We start from the raw sequence: 26,080 nt of genomic DNA, 5'->3' as shown, positions 1-26,080 counted from the left end.
CCACCAAGATGGATGTTACAGAACAACAAAGAATAAAGTCAGTAAGATTCTTTTTACTTCTTAAACTAATCTGTCTAAGTGTGTGATTCTTTATGCTTGGCAGGGCTGAATGTATAAGAGCAATAACCTGTGTTTCTCTGACATGCTCATTGAAGCTATCTAAGATAATTTTCTGTGCCAGCTTCTAAGCTGTGTTAAGCTCTGCTCCATTTCAGTGGTTCTAGCAGGCCACTGTCATGAGCACTGATGGTGAGCAGGAGGGGGCCCCTATCCAGGGGGGAAAACGCATGCATAGTACTGAGGAGTTAAGCAGCCATTCAAAGAGACACAGATCAGACCTGCCTTGACTTTTGGGGTTTATCTGTCTGGGTTTTTCCCACGCTTCTTCAGTTTGTTAGGATTTTCTGTCTAATGTAGCAGTAATAAAACACTAGAGACCTATATCTTGTCTCAGCGTGGTTTCCTGACTGTTAGGACAGCCACTGAATTGGCTTCACAAACACTCTGTGGACATGGAGGGAAGGGACAGATACTTGCTTCAATACATATTTATTCAAACTGCCTTGGATGTGAAGGATCTCTGGATACCTAACTGTCATCTTTTTTTGTTTTCCTTCCCCAGAACATCTTGACCAATAGTTGTCTCACCACACCTTGGGAATGTTGTATCCATGGAATTTTGTGTCACAAGTTGTTGCCCGTGGAAAGTTCTCAAGGCTCCCTTTCTGATACCGTTGGACCTCGTGGACAACAGCATTTGTGAAAGGCATCCTCAACCGGTCTTCCATGCCTGGAGTGCGGTTTGCACCCACCACCTCGTCAATCTCCTGTTGCACCTTAGCTGTGCAAAAAAATATTGAGAAACCATTGACAGCTGTTTACTTTCTCATGCTGAGCACCTGCAGTCAGCTACCACTTGGATAGAAACATGCCTTTTGAAGCACAAAGGGGGAAGACACTTCCAGACAGGACAATGGCTCTTTCTCTCCTCCTCCTCCTCCTCCTCCTCCCCCTCCTCCCCCCCCTCCTCCGAAGTCATTTCCCAGTGGAGACCATTTCAATTTTTCCTAATCCAAGAAGACATGACTCAACTTGTTGATCTGGCTCTCTGTGCCTTGCTAGATATGCTGAGAGCCAGCAAACTTCGAGCATTTCCATATGGGCTTTCTGAAGATCACAGTCTCCACCCAAAGATGGAATAAATAGTAGTCAGGGGGAAAAGTACTGTACTTAATTTCCTAAACTGTTATTATATGTACACATTAATTAATATTTTATGCTAGGAGAAAACAGAGCATTTACTCCCCCCAAAACCTCAAGATCCGTTTCCAAAGAACTAGTGCTTCAAGCTACAACTGTCAATCAATTTTGGGGGGTACCGTAGATTAAGATTAATTATATTCAGTAACCACTTTTGTTATGTTTTCATCTACTGTATGTCATAATTACTCATTCTTGTGCATAACCATTTTGCCATTGCCTGAAACGGTATGGTTCAAAATGTCACGGGTGATACCTTGAGTTAAAAGGGATGTTCATTTATACTGTTGCAACAAATGATCCTCAAGAAAAGCTATACTATACTAAATTTGCTCATTCAGACTAGGATTACATAAAGCAAGTACTAAATTAATGGAATTGGCTGATTTGTCCTATAGCTGTATGTGGGGGGGTGGGGGTGGGGGGGCGAAGAGGGTTGTTGTTAAGGCATTCAGTCTCTTCTGCCTCTTTGTGATCTAGTGGATATCATTTCACTAGAATTGTCTCTCAGTAGCTGCTGCTTCATGAAATCTCAGGACTTGACGGAGGGCCCATTTGTTCCAAGGACATCTAAGCCAGACTGGGAAATCTAAACAAACGTTCTGGAGGAAGGCAGGGGCAAAGCACTTCCCTAATGGTCCCAGGAAAACTGCATAAATGCAGCTGCAATGAGTTTATCTTACTCAACAGCATCTTAACTTCTTTGCTTTCTTTTTTGTAGGATTCACAGTGGAAGCCCTAAGAGCCCTGACACCTTTCTATTTTTGTGGGCATTTCTGTACCTTGAATGTGTGGCAATTTGGCCATCACTAGGAGGCTGCAGAGCAAGGTGTGGCTGGTGCTTATTGTCCCAGCAATGAAGAGTTCAAACACAGCCATCACAAGATCTTCAGGAGTATAGACAACCTCAGATGAGTTCTGCTCGTAAGAGTGGGGAAAGAAAGAATAAAAATACTTCTTGGAATTTCAGTTAAAGGAAACTTAATTCAACTGCCTTTAGAATATCTAGAAAAGCTCTGTAACTCTAAGGTATTTCTGGGATGACCATTTGACGCAGGGGAAGAAACAGCTTGCCTGTCTGGCCTACCCATCAGATATTTACCACAAGTAATGGCCAGAATTAAAGAATGGATACTTTGATTTTGACTAAGGCTGTTATTTAGAGCTGGGCTAAAGCAATTCCTAAAGGGTACGCTTGGAAAACAGAATTCAATCTGAGCATAGAAACTTGGATGTTCCATCTGAGGGACGAATCCTAATAGAAATTGCTTCTACAAGATGATTCCAGGAAATTAATTATCTTTATATCACTTATTGTGAGTGTAGAAGACGTCTAAAGAAATACCTTGTAAAAAGTTAATTTAGCAGGGTAAGCAAATTTCTACACATACTCATTTTTTTAAAGAAGGAGAAGTTGGAAGTCCTGGCAAATCCAGCTTGCCTCATTAGCATGTGAATTAGCATGTAAATTGAGTTGTCCCACAATGCAACTCTGAGGAAGCTGTTTGTTGCCACTCCCACTTCCTCTCTCTCTCCCTCCCTCTTCCACACAGGGAGAAGCAAGCATGCTGCTCTGCTCTCCATTCATCAGGGCCACATGCTCGGGCCTTGATGGAGGATTCTGCCCCTTTCTTCCACACAGCCCTTGGCAGCCAATAGGGCTGAGGGTTTAGTGCAAACTAAGCATTTAGAAAGAAAAGAAGAACAAAGAAACTTCATCTTTTCCACCAAGATGGATGTAACAGAACAACAAAGAATAAAGTCAGTAAGATTCTTTTTACTTCTTAAACTAATCTGTCTAAGTGTGTGTTTCTTTATGCTTGGGAGGGCTGAGTGTGTAAGTTTAATAACTTGTGTTTCTCTGATATGCTCATTGAAACTATCTAAGATAATTTTCTTTTTCTGTGCCAGCTTCTCAGCTATGTTATAAGATCTGCTCCATTTCAGTGGTTCTAGCAGGCCACTAAATTGGCTTCAGAGAATTCTGTTCTAAAGCAGCCTTCATTTCTAATGCCTGGCCTAATTTGGAGAATAGTGTAGTTACCTTTAGCAACAATTATGCCTGGAACAGGAATACATGCCAAGAAATGGCCATCACAGGGTCGTCCAAGAGTAAAGAAAGAAGGTGGAGAGTAGTAGTTTCATATTCATTCATATGAGATGAACTAGTTTCATCTTAGTTGCATATTGGAGAATACTCATGATATTTAGACAATTCTGCAGAAATTATACAGTATATATGCCTACCTTCTCCTGTCTAATGAGGAAGCAATCAATATAGTCACGGGGGTTCTGGGGATCCAGCGTCTTCCTGTGGAACTCCACCTTCTCACGGATATAATCAGAGAGTTTTTCAGCATCAGCAAAACTCTTGGTGTGTTGCCCAGGGACGTACTCCATTATATTTGGAAAAGTATTGTACACCTGTCACAGAGTTCATGTTAAATACTATACCGTTTTAGACCATTAGGGTGGAGGCTTAATGCCCCAAATATTCAGCGAGTAGCTTTTACTGTGATATTGCTAATTGTCCAGCCTCAAATAGGCACCAAAGCCAAGAAGGCAAGAGCTACATGAATTTCAGTAAGCTACCTTTAATTCTAGTCTCAGGTAAATACAGTGTCTTGGAAGCTATAATAGGAATTTATATTAAGTTAATTAAAAGGAGTCTATTTGAAAAGTTTTTCCACAGATCTCTCCTCATTTAGCCTGACTACCATTTAGGAGATAATCTCTCAAGGGACTCACCCACTGCTTTCCTAGCCTCCCCACATCTCTCACACTCCTGGACAATTGTGCAAATGCTCATCGTCCTTGAAGTGGGGAAGATAGAATCTGGCTGTGAGCATAAAGATGGGGGAGCTGTTTAAAAAAGCAATTGTAAGGAGAGGTGCACATGTCCGCAATTTGACATGATAATTAGTACTGCTAATATTATTTATATGTAGTTTTTTTTTTAAAAAAAAGATAAATCATATAATGTAGCTTTTTAGTTCAATTGGAATATTGATACTGTCTTTATATCACGAACCTAATGGCATGGGGCGGGGAATGGATATTCTTGTCATTCTTAGAAACCCTACGGAAACAACAAGGAAGTCTGCATGGTGCTAATGTTAACTTTTTACTCAAGGGGTGAACGATAACAGTGAAACATTAAAAGGCATCAGCCCCTCCACTGAAACTCCATGTCTGGACCTCCCTGGTGAGACAAGAAGGGAGTGAGTACTAGAAACAAGCAGGTCAGGGCCAGAAGGAGTGTTTGCTCTGATGACCAGAGAAGGAAATGGCCTTGTAAGCCCAGCCAGGAGAGGTAAACTGGGAATCACTTGGTGTTTGGATGGCTCAGTCTCACTGGATGTCTAGACTTGGCTTCTCTGACTTAGTAGCTCATCAATCATATGTAGTGTTCACATTTCTGACTTGAACATTGTTGGAGCCTCATGCCTCATTAGCATGTGGATGAGTTTGCTCTAGGATGCAAATTCTCTATGTGTTTCTGGAGGAAGCTGTTTGTTGTCCCTCCCACATTCCTAACTCACTTCCTCCTCCTTCACCATCCTGGAAGGGAACATGCAGCTACAGCTCTTTCCATCTTGGGCCATGTGGTGGGCCTAGAATTCAGGAGGTTTCCCCTTTCTCCATGCAGCTTTCAGCAGCAATGAGGGCTGAGGGTCAATTAAGTTTAGGAACAGAAGAAGAACAAGAATCATCATTTTCCTGAATGATGTAACTGGACCAAATAAATGAGTAAGACTCTTGTTACTTACTTTTGAACCTAGTTTGTCTAAGTGTGTAATTCTCTATGCTTGGGTGGGCTAAGTATATAAGATCAATAACCTATATTTCTCGAACGTGCTCATTAATGTTATTGAAGATAATATTCTTTTTCTGTGCGCATTTTTTGCTTTGTTAAGCTCTGCTCCATTCAGTGATCCTAGCTGTCCACTAATGGCTTCAAACATTCATACACACACACACACACACAAAGACCTGCTAGAAAAGTGGGGCTTCATGACAGAAGGAGCAACAGAGATGACTAACATACCAGTCCTGGGAAACCACCAAACCATCTTATTTGAGACTCCACTATCTGCTGGTTCTCTATGAAGGTTTGATCTTTGGAATCAAATCGATTGCCAAAGACGACTGCGCAGATCACATTAGAAACAGCACTTGCAAATCCCCTTCTTGGGTCAAAAGGCTGCCCTGCAAGAAAAAGCAAAGAATTTACAAAGGGAATCAGAGAATGCAGATCTTCCCTTCCACAAATCTCATCACAAAACTGGAACAAAAATGTTTCAGGTAAAACAACTTTGAATTATTATTCTTTCCCTCTGTCCTGAGAACTGAATATGGATTTTAAAATCCTATAAGCTCTTTGATCAAGTTACAAAGTAGTGTTTCCATGTTCCATTCTGGAATCCACAAAATACATATTCAAAGATTTTATTGGTAATTTTTGATTATAATATTAACTAAGGAGCAGAGCTGGGATGGAAATAAATGAAGACATGGACCATGTTACCACTAGAGTGCCTTCACACTCTCATTGCTGTCTTCTTCCGCCAAGAGTGGCCTTCTCACTCCTTCCTCTGCCTCTTTCTGCTCATGGCTGGTTTTTCCACTTTGTCCCTTCCCCTTCTTCCCCTCTTTGAAGGCTCTGCTTCCAGTTGCATCTGAGCTCTTCGGTCTCTGTCTCTCTCTCCTCCTAATCTCTTTTCCCCCCCCTCTCTCTGTTTCTCTCTTTTTTCTAAAAACAATCCCACTTTCTTTTCTTTCCATTTCTTCTCCCTTCTCATTCCAGAGATTGCTCCATTAAAGATGATATTCAAAGGTGCCACAGCTCTCGAAATGAACACTATTTATGACCGTTTAATCCAGACCCACAGGGCCTTTTGCATCTCCACCCCTCATGCCAACTGCCTATTGTTATCTGCTTCATGCCTATAAGAGCACATCCTTATCCATGTTTTCCTTACTGCCTTTAGGTTACCTACCTCATTCATCCCCATTCATCCCTAAGGCGCTTTGCTGGCTGCTCAATTTGCCTGATGTGTCATTGGGCACTATGTTCAAATGATTTTCTCAAAATCGTTCTGCTTCTTTTTCTGGTTTTAACTGAGCACTCTCTTCCCTCCATCCCTCTCTCTTTCTAATGAATCCAAAACATTTTTTTAAATAGCCCCACACCTTTTTTTTCTATTTCTTTTCCTTTCTCCTTCCAGAGGAGACTTGTCCACCAAAGATGGTTTCCAAAGGTGCTACAACCTTCTGAATGAATTCTATTTGTGGCCTTTTAATTCAAATCCATGTTGCCTTACAGATCTCCATCCCTCATGTGGCCGATTCTTACCCACGCTTTCCTTACCTCCCTTAGTTTACCCGTCTCATTTACCCATAAAGTGTTTAGCTGACTGCTGAATTTGCTTGATGTCTGATTCAGCATTACGTTCAAACCTGGCTAAACATAACTGGGGGGGAATACCAGACTTAGCATGTTTGTATGTTTAATTACTACACTGAATAACTTCCTTGTCTCTACTGTATGCTCTCTTGGTTACTGCACCCACATCAAGATTTCACTACTTCTAGACAACCTTGTAATTTTAAGAAGCCGAGGGCACTGGATAGAAAAGAGGGAGAAACAGCTTGAAAGCTGCTGTATTTCCTGTGAGTATTTTGCCTTTGCTCCTGAACACCACTGTGGAAAAAATATTGGAGGGAGGGGGGAACACTGGTCAATGCCTATCTTCCTTTTCCTAATTGTGTGCACTTAAGTGCAGAAGGATTTGAGTTTCACTTCAGAATCTAGTTTTCCTGTGACTTCACATAATACAGCTTCTTTCCAGTGTCATGCGCTGCCTACCTCTGAATAACATTCAGACGCTGGTTTGCAAAGCAGGTTCTGGTTTATTTCAGGTTAGGTACAACGTTGGTAGAAAAAAGCTGAGAGTGACAGGAGCGCGCCGGTGCGGGGTTTAAATACCCCGCGCCGGTCAGCGCCCCCTCGCTCACGGTCACGTCACCCCCCTTTGTCCCATGCGTTGCCCTGCCATTGGTTGAGGGTTTCCAGGATCGCCCATCCTCAGGTTTCCATTCTTCTGCTGATTGCTTTCAGCTGGGCGATCCCCGTTGTATTGTCGCTGATGGCTTGGGTGGCTCCGTGATTAGTTTAGCTATTGTTTGTTAGCCGTTAGTCGTTGTGGGTTGATGGCTACTTAACTTGTGCCCCTTCACTTATTTCCTTGTCATTGTCATGAGTGCCATTGCGCTGATGACTTTAGCTCAACGGCACTCATGACATACTGCCCCCTTTCCGAATAGTGTTCTCCCTCGGGTTTCTGGGTTTTCCCCGTGGAGCTGTCAAAACGCCACATTTTTTTTTTTTTTTTTTTTTTCAAAGTTCCCGCCGGAGTAGTTGTCGCCCCTCCCTTTGCTCCTCCCTCTACCACGTGCCTTCCCAGGGTGTGTCCATGGTGCGCATGCTCGGGTTCTGACCTGGCGTGCGCATGCTCCAACCACACCCTGTTTGTTTGGCTCAGTTCGGCGAGGCGAGAGGCGTGGCTGGTCGGGTGCTGCTCAGCTCCAGGTAGGGCCCTTCTTTTCTTATTTAGAGTGCGTCGCCTTTGTTGTGTCTCCTGGGCGTTGCCCCCAGGTTGCCCTGTTGACTTGCTTGCCACTCCCCCGCGGCCGGGGGGCGGGGGGAGGGTGCTGGCGATCGTTTGTCACCACCCCGTGGGCCCGGGGCGGGGGGAGTGAGTCCCGGGGGGGGGAAGGTCCACCCAAGTCGCGGGCTTGGGGGGGGCCCTTTCCCTTGGGGCACGGGAGGCGGGGGGGGGCCTGCGGGGGGGGGGGTTGGATTTGCTGACCTTGGTTGCGGTTTGTCGGGGTATGCCCGGTGAAATGCTCTGGTCAGGTCAGGCGCGTTAACGTTGTGCGCCGCCACCCATTCCGGGTGGGGGAAGTGTTTCCACCTGACCAGATAGTGTAGAGTTCCTCGTTGCTTGCGGGAGTCGAGGATGTCCCTGATCTCGAAGTGGTGTTGCCCGTCGATCATTAGCGGTGCGGGCTGTGGCGTGCTTGGGTGCCATCGGGAGGTGGTTGCCGGTTTTAGGAGGCTGGTATGGAACACCGGGTGGAGTCTCCGGAGGTTGTGTGGCAGGTCCAGGCGTATTGCTACCGGGTTCACTATTTGCGTGACTCGGAACGGCCCGATGTACTTAGGCCCCAGTTTTTTCGAGGGTTGGGTTGACTTTAGGAACTTGGTGGAGAGATAGGCCATATCTCCCGCCTGGAACGGCGGTTGTTGGCGCCGGTGCTTGTCGGCCTGCTCTTTGTAAGCAGCCTGTGCCTCCTTTAGCGCCGCCGTGATTACTGGCCATGCTTCCGCGATCTTCCGTCCCCAGTCGCTGGCGTCCACCTGGGGTTCCGGGGGTTGAGGTAGCTCCGGTATGGGGACAAAGTCGCGCCCCGAGACCACTTCGAACGGGGTTTTCCCCGTGCTCGTGTGGACGGCGTTGTTGTATGCGACTTCGGCGAACGGGAGCAGTTCAGCCCAGTCGTCTTGGTGGTAGTTCGTATATGATCGTATAAATTGCTCTAAGGTGGCATTAAGAACCTCAGTGGCTCCGTCCGTCTGCGGATGCCAAGCCGTAGATAGGGCCTGTTGGGTCCCCGTCAGCTTCAGGAAGGCCCGCCAGAATTTGGAGGTGAACTGTGTGCCCCTGTCGGTCACCACACGTGCGGGACATCCGTGTAGCCTGTACACGTGGATGAGGAAGAGTTTGGCTAGTTGTTGTGAGGATGGGACCGACGTGCAGGGGATGAAGTGGGCCTGCTTTGAGAAGTAGTCCTTCACCACCCAAATGGCCGTTTTCTTCTGGCTGGGTGGGAGGTCCACTATAAAATCCATAGAGATTTCCTCCCATGGGCGGGAGGGTTCTGCCACTCGTTGCAATAGCCCCGCGGGTTTGCCTGGTGCCCGTTTGGCCCTAGCGCACGTTGGGCAGGACGCCACGTAGGTTTTTACGTCTCGCCTGAGCGCGGGCCACCAGAATTGGCGCCGTGTTAGGTGTAGGGTCTTGAGGAACCCAAAGTGTCCCGCTTGCTTGGCGTCGTGTGACCTATGCAAGATCGCCTGGCGTTGCGAGTCCGGGACGTAGATTCTGCCTTCCCCCCATGCCAGGTCTTGCGCCATCGTTACCTTGTCGGGGTTTGCCAGGAACCAGGGGTCGGTTTTGAGGGCGGCGGCGAGGTCCGTGCGCATTCCCCCTGGTAGTTGCGGTTGGCTTCTTTCCGTCGCCGGTTGTCCCGCCGTCGGCTGCGCCGTAGCGTCGAGTTGCCTCCGTGCGCCGCTTCGGGTGGTCACGGCCATTCCCAGTTGCGAGGCGGATAGGACCGTCCCAATGGTGTCTGGGGCGGGCTCTTCGTCTTGGGGCAGCCGGGAGAGGGCGTCGGCCAGGAAGTTCTTCTTGCCCGGCATGAACTTCAGCTGGAAATCAAAGCGGCTGAAGAATTGGGCCCATCGGACCTGTTTTGGGCTAAGGCGTCTAGGCGTTCGTAGGGCCTCGAGGTTCCGGTGGTCCGTCCAGACCTCGAATGGTTGGGTGGCTCCCTCGAGTAGGTGACGCCATGTCTCTAGTGCCGATTTCACCGCGAAGGCTTCTTTCTCCCAGACGTGCCATCGCCTCTCTGTCTCGGAGAACTTCCTTGACAGGTAGGCGCATGGTTTCAGGAGCCCCGTGGAGTCTTTTTGTAGCAGGATGGCTCCCAGGGAGAAGTCTGAGGCGTCGGCTTGGACCACGAACGGCCGTTCTGGGTCCGGGTGTGCGAGGATTGGCTCCGTCGTGAACAGCGCTTTCAGCTTGTCGAATGCGGTCTGGCACGCGGGAGTCCAATTCAGCACTGTGCCTGGGTTCTTGGCGCGTCGGGTGTCCCCCACCCCTTTGGTTTTGAGGAGGTCCGTTAAGGGGAGGGCTATCTCAGCGAACCCCCGGGCGAAGGACCTGTAGAAATTCGCGAATCCCAGGAAGCTCTGTAGTTGCCGTCTGTTGCGGGGCCGCTCCCAGTTTAGCACCGCTTCGACTTTTGCGGGGTCCATTTCGATGCCGTCCCCGGAGATTCGATACCCCAAATAGTCTAGGCGCTCTTTGTGAAACTCGCACTTTGTAGGCTTTGCGTAGAGCTGCGCCCTTCTGAGCTTGTCGAGGACTTGCCTGACTAAGGTTACGTGTTCCTCGTGTGTTTTTGTGTAAATGAGGACGTCGTCGATGTAGACCAGGACCCCTTTAAACAGATGTTCATGCAGTACCTCATTGATGAGCTGCATGAACACCCCAGGGGCCCCCGCGAGTCCGAAGGGCAGTACCTTGTACTGGAAGGCGCCTAGGGGGCAGTTAAACGCCGTCTTCCATTCGTCCCCCTCCCTGATTCGGATGCGATAGTACGCCTCGCGAAGGTCCAATTTGGAAAAGACTTTGCCCGTGGAGAGGTGGGCGAGCATGTCCTTTACCAGGGGTAAGGGGTATTTGTTGGACAGGGAAGCCGCGTTTAGGCCCCGGTAGTCGGTGCAGAGCCGTAGGGTCCCGTCTTTCTTCTCCCGGAATAAGACGGGGGCTCCGACCGGTGAGCATGCTGGCTCTATGAATCCCCTGTCTAGGTTTTTATCGATGAACTCCCGGAGGGTTGCCATCTCCTTCGGGGTCATCGAATAGATCTTTGGTCTAGGTAGGGGGACGTCGGGCAGTAGGTCGATCCGGCAATCCGTCTTGCGGTGGGGGGGTAGTTGGTCTGCCTCTGCCTCTCCGAAGACCTCGGAGAAGTCGGCGTATTGTTCTGGTAGGTCTGCTGTGGTAGCGGCGTTGTCTTGTGTGGTCGCCTCCGCTCGTCCTACCGTGGGGTTGCTTTTGCCAGCTGGTGCTGGTGCTCGATACTCGCCGTCGCCGAATGTGAAGGTGCGGGTCGCCCAGTTGATCCGCGGGTTGTTTTTCGCGAGCCATGGCATCCCCAGGACTGCAATGGGCCGTCCGATGGGCGTGACTACGAACGATGTGCGCTCGGTGTGAGTGCCCATTTGCAGGGTGACCGGCTCGGTTTGTAGCGTGGCTGGTTTCCCTCCCGCTGTAGAGCCGTCCAGCTGGTGGAATGCCAGCGGCGTGGGGAGGGGGAAGCAGCGGAGGTCGAGTTTGGCAACTAGGTCGGGGTGGATGAGGTTTTTTGAGCACCCCGAGTCCACTAGTGCCGCGGCCGTGGTGGCTCCGTTGCCGGCAGAGAGTTGGATTGCTGCCAATATTACGGAGCTTTTGTCGTTTTGTTGAGGTGGTCCGCGTTGCTGTCCCACCGCCTGCCTTGCCACGCGTCTCAGAGCAGGCGGGGAGCATTTCCCGCCGGCTGGTCGGGGTCGGTATTGTCCTCTTCCCCCCAGTACGCGTCCCAGCCCTCTTCCGGTGTCGCTGTGGCCACGGTCATTCGGCGGTGAGGGGGCGGCCCCGGGTTGGGTGGTTTGGGGCTAATTTTCGGGGCGGGCTTGGGCGCGCTGGTCGGCGGTCGGTTGGCGAAGCAATCCGCCGTCTTGTGCCCTAATTTGCCACACCTCCCGCAGGGCTCCCGGTTGAACCTCTTTTTTGGGTATATGGGGCCGGCCATCCCCCCGTGTGGTGCGGGTACCTTTCTCCCGACATAGTTTGTGTCTTCCGTGGTTGTCATAAGGAAGGTGCGGTGCGCGTGTTCGGCTCTCCCCGCGAGGTGGATCCACCCGTGTAACGTTTCTGGGTCGTCGCGGTAGAGGGCCCATTGGAGAACGTCGCGGTTGAGCCCCCTTTTGAAGATTTCCAGCAGGGTGGTCTCAGACCAGTCGCAGACCTTTCCCGCGAGGGCTTTGAACTCCAGGGCGTAGTCAGGGACCGTGCGTGTGCCCTGTTTAAGTCTCTGGAGTGCGCTTTTCGCCCGTACTTTAGCTAGGGGGTCTTCGAAGTAGTTTTTCATCTCTTTGATGAAAGCAGGGAAGGTGGCGAGGGCGGGGGAGCTGGACTCGTACAGTTGGACGTACCAGTCCGCCGCCCTGTCTTGGAGTTTGATCGCCACGGCGGCGATCTTGTCGGCCTCGGAGTCATAGGAGTGTCCGTGCCTCCCCATGAACTCCCTAGCGTTGGTGATGAAAAACGAGAGTTTTGAGGGGGTCCCATCGAAGAAGATGGGGAAGTCCTTTGGGGCCCGGGCGTTTTGTGCGGCCCCGCCTCTCGCTTCCTGGGGTGTGGTGTCGGCCGCCTGTGCCGTCTGCTGGCTCTCCGCTGGCCCGTGTGGGTTCGGTGCTTCGCTCGGGGTGTGGGCTTGTGCGGGGACGTCGTTGGGTGGCGTGGGGGGCATAAGCGCCTGGAGCATGGTCCGGAGTTCCGTCAGCTGAGCCCGCATGGCCGCGAGTTCAGCTCGTGCCTCCTCGTCCACAGCCCGCGCCGCCGCTGGGGCCGGTTCCGTTGGCGCGTCCTCGGGGGTGGGTTGCCGGTGGGGTTCATCGTCCCTCCGCCGCGGGTCCGCTTCCTCCTCCGTCTGATGGGTGTCTCCGTCGTCCTCCTCCGTGTTGAGCACCGTGGGGCTGTCGCTCCACGCCCGTTGCTGGGGTGCGATGTGGGGCGCGGGGTCCTCCGCTGGTTTCGGAAGTCGTGCTGCTCCCTCCCGCGGTCGGGTTGCCTCCGTCGCCATCTCCCCTTGGGGTTGGAGCTGAGGCTCGGGTCGGGTGGGGTGGGCGTCCATGGCTCCGGGAGTCCGCGGTGCCTCTGGCCTCGGTCGGTCCTCCTCTGTCTCTTGCCGCGCGGCTCGCCCTCCTTGCCCGCGCCGTTCCGGCCTCATCTTGCTGGTCTTCTCGCCGTCTACTCCTCCCTCGGCTCGTTGTCGTCCGGTGGGGCTCGGCGAGGCTGAGTTTAGCACTCTCAGCTTTATGTCATGCGCTGCCTACCTCTGAATAACATTCAGACGCTGGTTTGCAAAGCAGGTTCTGGTTTATTTCAGGTTAGGTACAACGTTGGTAGAAAAAAGCTGAGAGTGACAGGAGCGCGCCGGTGCGGGGTTTAAATACCCCGCGCCGGTCAGCGCCCCCTCGCTCACGGTCACGTCACCCCCCTTTGTCCCATGCGTTGCCCTGCCATTGGTTGAGGGTTTCCAGGATCGCCCATCCTCAGGTTTCCATTCTTCTGCTGATTGCTTTCAGCTGGGCGATCCCCGTTGTATTGTCGCTGATGGCTTGGGTGGCTCCGTGATTAGTTTAGCTATTGTTTGTTAGCCGTTAGTCGTTGTGGGTTGATGGCTACTTAACTTGTGCCCCTTCACTTATTTCCTTGTCATTGTCATGAGTGCCATTGCGCTGATGACTTTAGCTCAACGGCACTCATGACATCCAGCTTCTTAATTTTTTTAAAGACAATACTCTTCCTGAAATGATTCTCAGTTTCTTTAGAGGACCTTTTGTGGCAGCCATTTGCTCTGCCAGGCAAAGGGCTTCCTCCTGGACCCTTTCAGACATTCTTTTCTTTCCCATCCCAAAATCTCGCAAAGTGGACATTGTGAACCGTCGCAGCTCCCTCCATTTATTCTCATCTGTGGTGGTCAGACCTGAAATCAAAGACACAAGAAAGATATCACGATATCCATCAGTTCTCAGCTGTTGTGGAGGAGCGTGTTAAGATATACATTATGGTTTCAGGCACGTTGTCTCATTCAAAGTTGAAACAGGGCCTGCACTGCAATAAATTATGCATCACAATATTTTCCCTCCCCACTTTTAAAAAAACAAGCCTTGATGCTTGAATTAATAATTAGCCAAGCTACAGAGTTTCCATCTTTCCATTCTTGACCGCTGTCATATTAAGAGAAGAATGAATGAGGTTGTGGAAATCATGTCAAAAGTTTCTATAAGTGTGATATGGATAGGATAAAATAGTTAAGAGCAGAGACATCACACCAACAACAAAGGTCTACATAGTTAAAGCAATGGTGTTCCCCGTAGTAACATATGGCTGCAAGAGCTGGACAATAAGGAAGGCTGGGAGAAGAAAGATAGATGCTTTGGAACTGTGGTGTTGGAGGAAAATTCTGAGAGTGCCTTGGACTGCAAGAAGATCAAACCAGTCCATACTCCAGGAAATAAAGCCAGACTGCTCACTTGAGGGAATGATATTAAAGACAAAACTGAAATACTTTGGCCACATAATGAGAAGACAGGACACCCTGGAGAAGATGCTGATGCTAGGGAGAGTGGAAGGCAAAAGGAAGAGGGGCCGACCAAGGGCAAGATGGATGGATGATATTCTAGAGGTGACGGACTCGTCCCTGGGGGAGCTGGGGGTGGTGATGACCGACAGGAAGCTCTGGTGTGGGCTGGTCCATGAAGTCACAAAGAGTCGGAAGCGACTGAATGAATAAACAACAACAAGAGGTTTCATTGGTAAAAAGAAGACACTTCAAGTTGCTTGCTTACTTGCTTGCTGGCTTATGTGCCATCAACCTGCTGTCAACGCTTAGCAACCACATAGATAGATTTTCTCCATGACAATCTGTACCTAACCTAGTCCTTCAGGACTTCCAATTGTACACTCGTCACCAATGTAACTGAGTCCATCCACTGTGTGGATGGCCATCCTCTTCTTCCCCTTCCTTCCACCTTTCCACCGTTACAGCCTTCTCTAGCGAGCAAGGCCTTTGCACAATCTGTCTGAAGTATGATAAATTGAGCCTGGTCATTTGTGCTTCGAGTGAGAACATTGGGCTGATATGTTCAGTGATCCTTTTGCTTTTTTTCTTGGCTGTCCATGATATTCTCAGGAGTCTTTCTCATCAACACTCTTTCTATCCTACTTCTTTAAAGTCCAAATTGCTTTTGGAGGTACATGAAATTAATTTTCGACATTAGTCCAGTTGGCATCAGTCAAAAGTGTCTTCTTTGAAAAAACATTTCTGTGTGTCTTCCCAAAGCACCTGTTTAGAGGTAAGATTTTTTTTTTCTTGCATGTAAGGAACAACCTGAGCAGAGTTCAGAAGTGTCCAGTGGAAGGGAAATGGTGAAAAAGTGTTTTCCTCCCTCCCCTGCTTTGAAGCATGACCAAATCAACATTTTACCAAACCTCATTTCAATGAAACTTTCAGAACTATCGGTAATACTAATGGCGTTCAGATCATTTGAAATTACTTATAGAAACTTAAAGAAAAACAATAAAAAATAAAGAAATGAAAAAGAATCAACCTTTATTGTGGAATATTCGCCTACATGCAGCTGTTTCACTTCGCCCACCAAATTCTTCCGCATGATCTATCAAAGCATCTTTTACCACCTCATATCCACAAAGTGCAACCATTGGTTTTGATCCGATCCAGACAGTAAATATAGGTCCATACTTTGCAGTAAGCTAAAGGTAGAATTGGATAAAACCCAGTTAATTAGGTAGTAAAGCGGTTTGGGGTGAAATTATTCTAAAGCATGCCTGAAATACTTCTTCAGTTTGTCACAGAGAGAACCTCAGCATGTTCAAGCAAAGCTTCAATAGCTCTTAATATCCACAGAGTACATCAATCTGATTAGGTTCCACTCCGTTGCATGTGTCTCCTGGTTGGTGAGATATGGAGAACAGTATGTTGGCTTTCGTGGTCATGTGTGGATTAGAGAACCTGGCTTGCAGAGAATAGCATGAGCTGCTCGTGGTAAAACTGAGCTTTGGTTGCACTTGTGATGTACTGGCCAAAAAGTACCAAAAGTCGGCAGTTATGTTATTTGTTGCAAAGGCAAAACTAAAGCTGAGAAACAAGCCTACTCCTTCTTTAGTGTATTAGAAAAACTGGTGTGAAATCCACAATTAACCAACATTATGATGGGAAGTGGAGGTCAATATTTATGGGCCCAGCTGATAACCACCATGTAATACAGAAGATTTAATGTGGACTGTAAGAAAAATTATACTTTAGTGAATAGTGATAATGGAGAAAGAAAAAGATATTTTTTATTATTCTGAAACATTCTGAAAAAGAAGGCAATTCAGGCAGGGAAAAATTATATTCTGTTAAGTGACATGAATGGAGGGGTGGGAATGAGATAATGAGAATGTTAACTGTTTAAGAGGAAAAGGCCAGTCTCTTTCAAATACGTGGTTTAAGCCTAAATCTATTCATATGTACACATGGGAAAGGAGTGAACATAAATCTAAAGCAAAGTTATTCTGATTATCCATGATGTAAGATTGAGAGAATCTGTGACAGACACAATGGTGGTGAGAGGTTCTGAATGTAGGCCAAGTGTTTATTTGGCAGTGTCAGGGGTGGGCCTTGGCAAAATGGACACAGAAGTAAAAGAAAGAAGTAAAAAAGCTGAGCATGAAAGTAAAAGCGCTGCAGGAAGAAAAAAATGCACGTCTTTTATGAAAAATATTAAAATGTAGATTGATTTCCCAACAGAATGAATGGGAAGTGGACATAAGGAGCGGAGATGTAGGAGTGCTTCAATCACTGTGAAAGGAATTATGTTACAGAGTGCCACTGAAGTGTGGGGAATTACACCAATGGACAGTATTAGAGAAAAGAAGAGGCTACAGGTGAAGAAATTGTGCATACCACAGAATAACTGTTCCGTTTGAAGGATGGAAATGGGAGCAAACTGCCTACCATTCGTGAAGACAAACCATCTTTGGTAGGGCTACCATAAATGGGCTTCAAGAAACTGGATTACCACTATAGTACAGCAAAGAGTTTGTGTGTCTGTATGGGGTTGGTTTTTTTTTTTTGTATCTAGTGATCATCTGGATTTTGGTAGCGCAGATGAAGTAGCCCTAGTCTTTGGTTGTGACTGCACTTAACAATCTGGAATCAAACAGGGTGACTAGAGGAAGAGGAGGTTGCAGTGAATTAGATGCCAGTACAAAGGATACAAATTTGAGGCCCAGAGATTTGTTTTTCGAAAGCTTTTCTTCTTACGGTTTATTTTTTTAAGGAACTTTGTAACCTCCACTGTGTGTTTATCAGACTTTTACAAGGTGACTGTAAACTAAAATCCCTGCTGAAGATCCACATGAACCCCCAATAAAGTTGGATGCTTATAGAATAAATCAAACTACTAAAATTAGGGGAAGGTACAGATATCTTTCAAAGTAATCACCTTCTGAAACAGCAAATAAGTACAATGCTTAGCAAATCTTACCTTTTTATAGTATTTGTCCAAAGGTAGCACATCTCGCTGCAAGACGTTCCCCAGAAAAGGCCATGGGGTGGGTCCTGGGGGCAGCTGCCCCTTTTTCTTGTATATTTGGAAGGATGAGAAAAGGGTGAAAAGTATACAGAGAAGAAGCAGAGCTCCTGCCCATGTCAGCTCCATCCTTCTCTGATCTCTTTTCCTCTTCAAAAATCCAAGAAACTGTTTCAATGAGACAAGATTGAAAGGGGGAGTCCCACTGGAGCCCAGACTAACCTAAATTCCAGATGTCTTCTAACCTTTCGTGCACCTCATGCTTTTTTTCTTTTAAGTCAATGCATTCTTTCACCTCTATCAGTACAGGATAATTACTTATCAACATCCCTACGTTCGGACTGTGGGCATAAATAAGTTACTGTTTCTGTACTTTTTCAGAAAAAAATATGCAGTGCATGTAGGTTGGGTTGAAAATACGGACATTTGCCTTTTATGTAGCTCTGCAAGGTGATTGCCCTTGTGGATTCCAAGGAGTCTGTGGCTCACATGGCCCACTTTGCAAGGTAACCCAGGTCTTGCAGCTTGGAGGGTAAACATTTTTCATACAATCTACTTTTTTTTCTTATCTAAGTGTATCTATGGTCTTGGAATTTTTCAAACTGGGGTTAAATCCTGTAAAGAATAGCTCTTTTTAAACACTCCCTCTTCTTTGTTGACTGTACGGCAAGATGTGAAAGAGCAGTTAATTAACTTTTGCTGACTGAAGCCTATGGGACCCAAGTTTTTTTCTTCCACCGGCTTGTTACACCCCTGAATTCAGTACTGTGAGCGGGACTGAATACAAAGTGCTTTAAACCGTGACTTCCAGGAGGGTTACACAGACCGCTTCTGGACTCTTCATCCAGAAATACTGGAATTGCATCTGGACTGCTGTTTGCTGGGCTGTCCTTGAAGAACTTGAAGAACATGGACACTACAGCTGGTCTAGAATGCAGCTGCCTGCATAGTTATGAGTAGATGCACCTTCTTGTGACAACCCTGTTGAGGTTTCCCTACTAACAGATTAAGCTACTTTTATACCTAATCATTTGGCCAGGTGAAGGGGTTGCATTTGATTGTCTCCTCTCACGTGCTTCATGCAAAATAGCCTGGGGGGAGGACTTGCCCGGACTTGTCTTCTCACTTCCTTTTTCTCTCTGCCGAAATGTAGCTCAGCAAGGCTTGCTCCAAAAAGGGAGCTAGGTCCTTTAAATGTTTTGCTTTTGTTTTTGTTTTCTGTAAATAAATTATTTTTATAGAAATGCTTGGTGTGTGACTTTTTTGACCTCTCCTGGGCTAAAGGCTTTCCCAGCATTCTGCAACAGGTTATGTGCCCAGTAAACAACGCAGTAAAACCCAGAGAGAAAAGAGAGATCAACTCCACACCTCATGCACAATTTAAAGGCAGGTAGCAAAGACCTGTGAAGATTTTCTTTGGAGCCACCTGGAGATTTTCCAGCAACTGCCGGTCTGCAGGACTTAGAAGCTAGCTGAGGTGCCTTGCAAAAGAAGGAAGAAGCCATGGCTGCCTCCCAGCCCTCAGCGATGTCTCTGGAGCGCCTATCAGAGACCAACTATTTGAATTGGGCCCTGAAGATGGAGATGTATCTTCGCAGAGAGAATCTTTGGCTGCAAATTGGTGAGCAAACCCCCCAAAATCCCAATGCTGAATGGCTGAGACAGGATGAGCGGGCTAGAGCCACCATTATCCTGGGAGTTGAGGACAATCAGCTAGTCCACGTGCGAGGCATGCAGTCTGCAAAGCAACTTTGGGACGCTTTGAGAGACTTATATGTAAAGGCAACAGCAGGGAGTAAAGTTACTCTGACGAAAAAGCTGTACAGAGCCTACCTTGCAGAAGGAGATAGCCTTCCTGAGCACCTGCATTATATTCAGCAGCTGTTTGTTGAGTTTCAGGAGAGAGGAATGGAATTTACACCTCTCACAAAATCCTATATCCTCCTGTCCTCACTGAATGCAACGTGGGACACGCTGATTTGTACCCTGGAGGCTATGCCTGAAGCAGACCTCACCCCATCGTATGTTACACAGCGCTTACTCGCTGAATGGGAGAAGAGAGAGGAAAGATCCCCCCCCATCTCTTCTGGAAAGCTGCAAGACCAGAAAATGAGGGAAAAGAAAGGAAAGGAACCTGAGGCCACAGCGCTAGCAAGCCAGCGATGCTTCACTTGTGGTTCAGCTGGACATTTGCAAAGAGACTGTGCCATGAGACCCAAGAGTAGAAAGACAGAGCAGAAGAACACAAGGGCAACACAGAAGAAGGCTCTTCAGACAACCCAAATTGCACAGGTTGCTGAGAAGGGTAATTCTGATGTATGGGTGTTAGATTCTGGGGCCAGTTGTCATTTATGTAATTGTAAAAGCTCTTTTGTGTCACTGTCTAAAACTGAAAGACAAAGTGTATCTTTGGCTGATGGGTCTGTGACCAAAATTATGGGACAAGGTGACTTGTATTTATCCTGCTTAGGAGAAACTGTAAAAGGTGTGTTGTATGTGCCAAATTTACAATCAAACCTTTTATCTGTGGCACAATTGGCTGCAACAGGGTATATCATAACATTTAAGAAAAATGGTTGTGAGATACGTAAAAATGGGAAATTGTGTGCTACTGGTATGTTAAAAGACTCCTTGTACATTGTGCAAAATGCAAGGAAGACAAGCTGCAAGGCTGCAGTTGGCAACACACCATATCATGACCAATGTGTACACCTGATGCACAGGAGACTTGGTCATGCTAATTACAAGTATATAGCACAAATGCCACAGCTGTGTGCTGACCTAAAGATAAAACCCTGTGATAAATACTTAGATTGTGTAGTTTGCAAAGAATGCAAAACACTAAAAGCTCCTGTGAGTAAGCACAGTGACAGAGTTACAACTAGACCTTTGGAAATTGTACACTCTGATATTATTGGTCCTTTTGCTCCAAGTCTTGGACAAGCAAGGTATGCAATGACCATCATTGATGATTTCTCAAGATACACATTTATCTACATCTTAAAACATAAAGATGAGGCATTTGAGAAATTTAAAAGTTTTGTGACATGGGCAAATGGAAAATTCCCTAGGCCTGTATCTGCACTCCAATGTGATAGAGGAGGAGAATACCTTTCTCACAAATTCAGAAGGTTCCTAGTGGAAAAAGGGATAGAACAAATTCTTTCTAACCCTTACACCCCTCAGCAAAATGGTGTTGCTGAAAGAAAGGGCAGAACCTTGCAAAATGCGATGGAATGCATGTTAAAAGATTCACGATTATGTTTTAAGTTCTGGGGAGAAGCTTTATCGACTGCTTGTTATGTACAGAACAGGTTGTATAACTCTATGATTCAGGACACTCCATTCCATTTGTTTTATGGTGTGAAACCAAAGGTAAGCCATCTTAGAGTGTTTGGTAGCACTGCATGGGTTCACATTCCAAAACAGCAGAGAAGGAAAGGAGGCCCCACAACAAAGAAAGCCATCTTTGTTGGCTATGAACAAAGCCAGAGGAGCTACAGGTTCATAATGGGGGAGAAATTAATAATTAGCAAAAGCGCTTCTTTTGCTGAACAAAACTGGGGGAGATTAAATTCTAGCTCTCCAGTTGAACTGACCACCACAAGAAAACAGCAAGGACTTGCTGATGGTGATCTTTTGCCTGATGAGGACATTAAACCAGAAAAGCAAACTGAAGATCTGTCTGATGAGACAGATGCTTCTCAGGAAAGTGATAGGAGTCAAAATTTAAGCCTTGTATTACCTCGCAGATCTCAGAGGAGTAATAAAGGCGTTCCTCCATCACATTTTCAGGCTGAAACAGTAAAGGCTTTTCACATATTCACAGAACCTGAGTCTTTAGAACAAGTGAATGCTTTACCACCTGAGATTGCACAAAATTGGCATTCTGCCATGCAACAGGAATTAGCATCCTTGAAAGAAAATAAAACATGGAAACTGGTAAATCTACCTCCCAATGAACGCTGTCTGGGTTGTAGGTGGGTTTTCAAACTGAAAAGGGATGCTGATGGCAAAATCCAAAAATATAAAGCAAGGTTGGTTGCAAAAGGGTTCACTCAAAGGAAAGATTTAGACTTTGACAAGACTTTTGCACCAGTTACTAAAGGTGAATCAATTAGATTACTGTTAAAAGTTGCTGCACTCAAGGGAATGTCAGTTAACCACTATGACATTCAAACTGCATTTCTCTATGGTGATTTAGACCACAGATTATACATGCAGCAACCCCCTGGCTATGAAAAAGGGGAGAATCTAGTCTGTGAACTGCAGAAGTCAATCTATGGGTTAAAACAAGCTGCTAGATCCTGGAACCAAAAAGTAGATGAAAAACTGCAGAATTTTGGTTTTGAAAAAGGAAAAGCAGATCCCTGTGTATATATGAAGGACAAACAAGGCTGTATGTATCTGTGCATTTATGTTGATGATTTGCTGCTATTCACATCAACAGAAAAACAAAGGCTTGATTTTGAAGCCTGCATGAAAAGCCATTTCATATTAAAAAGCCTTGGAGTTGTGACCAATAACCTAGGTTTGAAAAAACACAGGAAGAAAAATGGTAACTTTCTGTTAAACCAAAGGGGAGATAATGGTAAAGTAATGTGAATGGAAAGACATATAAAGTTGTCAGAGAAGATTGGTTATGCATCTTAATCTATAGTATAAAAAGGGGAGTGTTGAGGTTTCCCTACTAACAGATTAAGCTACTTTTATACCTAATCATTTGGCCAGGTGAAGGGGTTGCATTTGATTGTCTCCTCTCACGTGCTTCATGCAAAATAGCCTGGGGGGAGGACCTGCCCGGACTTGTCTTCTCACTTCCTTTTTCTCTCTGCCGAAATGTAGCTCAGCAAGGCTTGCTCCAAAAAGGGAGCTAGGTCCTTTAAATGTTTTGCTTTTGTTTTTGTTTTCTGTAAATAAATTATTTTTATAGAAATGCTTGGTGTGTGACTTTTTTGACCTCTCCTGGGCTAAAGGCTTTCCCAGCATTCTGCAACAAACCCTACTTTGCAAGCTGTACTCTTTACCAGTGGGTTTCCAGAGACAATTCAAGGTGCTAGTGATCATCCCAAAGGGCTCAGGACTACCTTCTCCTATTTGTCTCTGCCTGTCCTACAAGATCAGTTTAAGAAGCAAATGCTCCACGATCCATTGACTAAGGAGGGCCATCTTTTGAGAGCCTGGAGGCATGCCTTCTCTGGAATACCATTCCTTCTGAAGTTCATTGGCCCCAACTTCTTGTCCTTTAGGAAAACTTGAAAAACTTTCCTTTTCAAACAGACCAGAGTCTGGGGTGATTTGTGATCCCACCTGGTTATGTTTTCAACTCTGTATATTGCCTTGAGTCTTTCTGATTTGGTGCCATTGTTATTGTTATTGTTATTGTTATTTCCATAAGAACACATATTGGACTTGGAAGACAATATTTACTATTTCCTTCTGGGTCAAATGCCCGGGTTTGCCAGTTTTAATTCAGAAGGGCTGCTTTCCGATCTTAGGCCCTCCCAAGCAGATGGTCTGCAGTGCTTCCTTCTGCTCTAGGCACAGGGCCAGCTCCAATTGGTTACACAGCCTGGCACACGCACACACACACACACACACACACACACCCCTTTACCAGTCTCCTTACTCTTAAAGAATAATATCCCTGACCAAGTAACACAAACAAAGGTTTCTCCCTGACATGACAGAGCAGAAAGGGGAACCAAAGTGAAGGAAAATGGCATTTCACTGTGTTTTCCAACCAACTCCTCTCAACTGTTGAGATCATTTTCAATATTACCCCCTAAAAGACCTTTCACTATGGCATATCCACAAACCACAGCTGGATACTTTGATTCAGTCTATATGGTAAGGGTAATTCCATTCAGGAACTAAAGGCAGAATCGGATGGGAGCTCGGTTAGTTAACACAATGAAATTTGCTTTAAAATAATTATCTGAAGGAACAACTGCACTAAGTGTGATGATTTTGTGGCAGAAACAAAGCAACCTCAGCCCCGTCATCCAAAGCACCTCTTTGGATTCAGCAACAGGCTTAGGCTCCAGGTAATCAGTACACACAGGACTGTGCTACTTAATGAGCTAAGCCAGAAAGAGATTGCACGCCGTTCATTGTGCAAGACTTCTTTGGCAGCAATGGTCTTTTGTGGTTAGGGATGTACCTTCAGAATCGAAGGTCTTAGCTTAAGCGCACCCATGCACTTTTGGAAAAATATGTTTAAATCATTTGCTTCCTCTAACCCTTCAAGGCACGTGCAGCCCACCAGCTACTTACCTGATTATTCCTTGTCCTGTAATCTTGGTGAGCATCTAATGAGAATCTGTCTTGCCCTTATATTGGTCGACCACTTAGGAGTAGTGAACTATGTTTCGCTGACACCAGTGGAGTCATGAGCAAACATGGTAGTTCAAGCAGTAGGAGTTCCCCTGAAATGTTTACGTTATTTAGTCCTTGATTGGGTGCTGATATCAAACAGCACCCTCTGCCCCACCAGATAATGAAAGGACATACTTTTTCAGCTGATTAATATCTGATTCTGTTATTGAAAGGCTGCCTGGGTAGAACTTGCAGCTCACCTCATCCCTGTTTGCAGAACAGCAATCCCCAAGATGAACAGAGGCTGTTTCACTTTGAAACAGACGCTCTTCTGCCCCACTAATTTTGATGTTGGCTTAACACTTTCACCCATTTAACAAGCTGTGCATTCCCGGCTCTGTCATTGGTTAAGCTACCTCTCTATTTAGCGCCTGCTTTTGTCCAGCCAATCCAAATACTCCAATTCTCCATAGTGTTAGTATCATTTGCATGTCCCATGATGAGGAGGAATTGGGCCTTCTTTTAGCAGCCAGAGATGATCCCTCTCCCTGTGTCATGGAGAATTTTCTCTCATGGATGTTATGAGTCAGACAGGTGTGCCAAGAGTTGCTTACAGTAGATCAGTAAAAGTCTTCTGCCCTTAGGAAGAGGCCAGGCTCACCTGTATCTCAGGTATTCAGTCACTCTTCAGATGTGCCCAGGCTTTAGGGACAGCCCAAAAGACTTTTGCACGTGCAATAGCTGATTTGGCCACAGTAGCACATTCCTTATTTTCTTTCATGAGGACAACATCAGCACATTCGGCAGTGCCCAGAAGCTTCAGGCAGTCCAAAATACCGGAAGAACATTCTGCGAGGTCACGGACTGACCTCTTACTACCACATTTGCTGGTATTTACTTCTTACCAAAACTTGGTAGCAGAGAAACTCAGCAGCAAATTTCCTGTTCAGTGTCACAAGAAACTCTGAATCAATGAGGTAAAGGACACTTCATTAATTACTCTGGTTTGTTGCACTCTTATCTCAGTATTCCCAGAGAGAACGAGTTAGAAATCAGGGTAGAGAGGCATCAGAGATTCTGAAATCCTTCTGCATTTCTCCCATCCCCGCTTGTGGAGTGTTGTGCCATTTTTTCTATTTGGGCCACTTTCTCTGAGCAGTATGGTGTGATGCTTCTGCACTGCATATTTTTTGCCCAAGAATTGGGGCTAGCGATTCTGTTTTCCCTTCTTCATTCTCATTATATATGTTTAATCAATATCTTCTTTCATCCTGGAGAGGAGATTTGACCATGAGTTTTCAAGATTCCCAACAGCAGCTTCTTCTCCCACTGCCTAGATGTATGGTTCCACAGTTTCAAAGTCCAGGTCAGGTTTTTCACAAGTTTCTAACTAGACAGGTTTTGGAAATGATCCAGTCCAGATTTTGCAAGCAGTAGCTTTGTGATCGATAAGAAGGCACAGCAGAGGACTAGGTTACAGATACAGGAGCACCCGCAACAACAAAAGCAACGTTTCTTTGGTCCAATGTCAATCTTCCATGGGACTTTCGTCTGCAGTGCTCACACTCATCATTTGAGATGCCTAGAAAAAAGCCAGCTACCTTGCTCTTCCATCTTTTATTAATTGCCTTTCCCTGGATTCTATCCTGCAGCGTACAAAAACTGTGTATAAAATGTGTGTATGAATGTGAATTGCTAGCCAAATGCATACATTAGGTAAAATGCATCTTCATATAGGAAAAATATGACAATAGATGCTTATCTTCATGAAACATTTAACACTAGGATGGAACAAACTGAAGATGAGAAAAAAGGAGAAATGGAGAATAGCCAATACTGGCTGATTCATTTACAGCTAAATAGGCCCTGTTTGGCAGGAGATCACATGCCTATGATTAATGTATATTAAAGAAAGTGCTATTCCATTCAGTGAAAGGACAAAAAACAAGCCTTTGTGACGTTGCATAGGAGCTTTTACTGCATAGTCCATTTACTATGTGAAACTGGACAGATGCCTGGAAATGGGAAAGAATGGTTCCTGACCTCCTCTAGCTTCTCTCACATGCATTGGACCATTCATACCTGGGAGCGTTCCCCTTCTGAAGCTGAGAGCAGCTGAACGAGAAAAGAAAGAAATCTCAGAAGGAAGAAGAAAGGCATTTACATGTACATTCCTTCTGCTCATTAGCGGCCAGAAGCTTACTTCAAACGGCCAATGGCTCGTATCGGGGGATATCGATGTTTATGTCTGTAGTCCTCATACAAAGATATTACATCCATCTC

The 26,080-nt window shown here is 46.2% G+C and overlaps 1 protein-coding gene across 1 annotated transcript in view; it reads right to left on the bottom strand.

The window, feature by feature from the left end:
• LOC134490029 (cytochrome P450 2C5-like) overlaps positions 1-26,080 on the bottom strand; it is a 48,571-nt gene that overhangs the window by 901 nt on the left and 21,590 nt on the right. The window contains exons 4-7 of the mRNA XM_063292912.1: positions 5,309-5,469; positions 3,508-3,684; positions 2,043-2,178; positions 654-841 (exon numbers count right to left, since the gene is read on the bottom strand). Of these exons, the coding sequence (XP_063148982.1) occupies positions 654-841; positions 2,043-2,178; positions 3,508-3,684; positions 5,309-5,469 (662 nt within the window). The remainder of the gene's footprint in view (positions 1-653; positions 842-2,042; positions 2,179-3,507; positions 3,685-5,308; positions 5,470-26,080) is intronic.

Source organism: Candoia aspera, chromosome 2, assembly GCF_035149785.1.
Source record: "Candoia aspera isolate rCanAsp1 chromosome 2, rCanAsp1.hap2, whole genome shotgun sequence".
Classification (NCBI taxonomy): domain Eukaryota; kingdom Metazoa; phylum Chordata; class Lepidosauria; order Squamata; family Boidae; genus Candoia; species Candoia aspera.
Note: the sequence above shows the minus strand (reverse complement) of the source record. Positions and strands in the feature narration are given on the sequence as shown.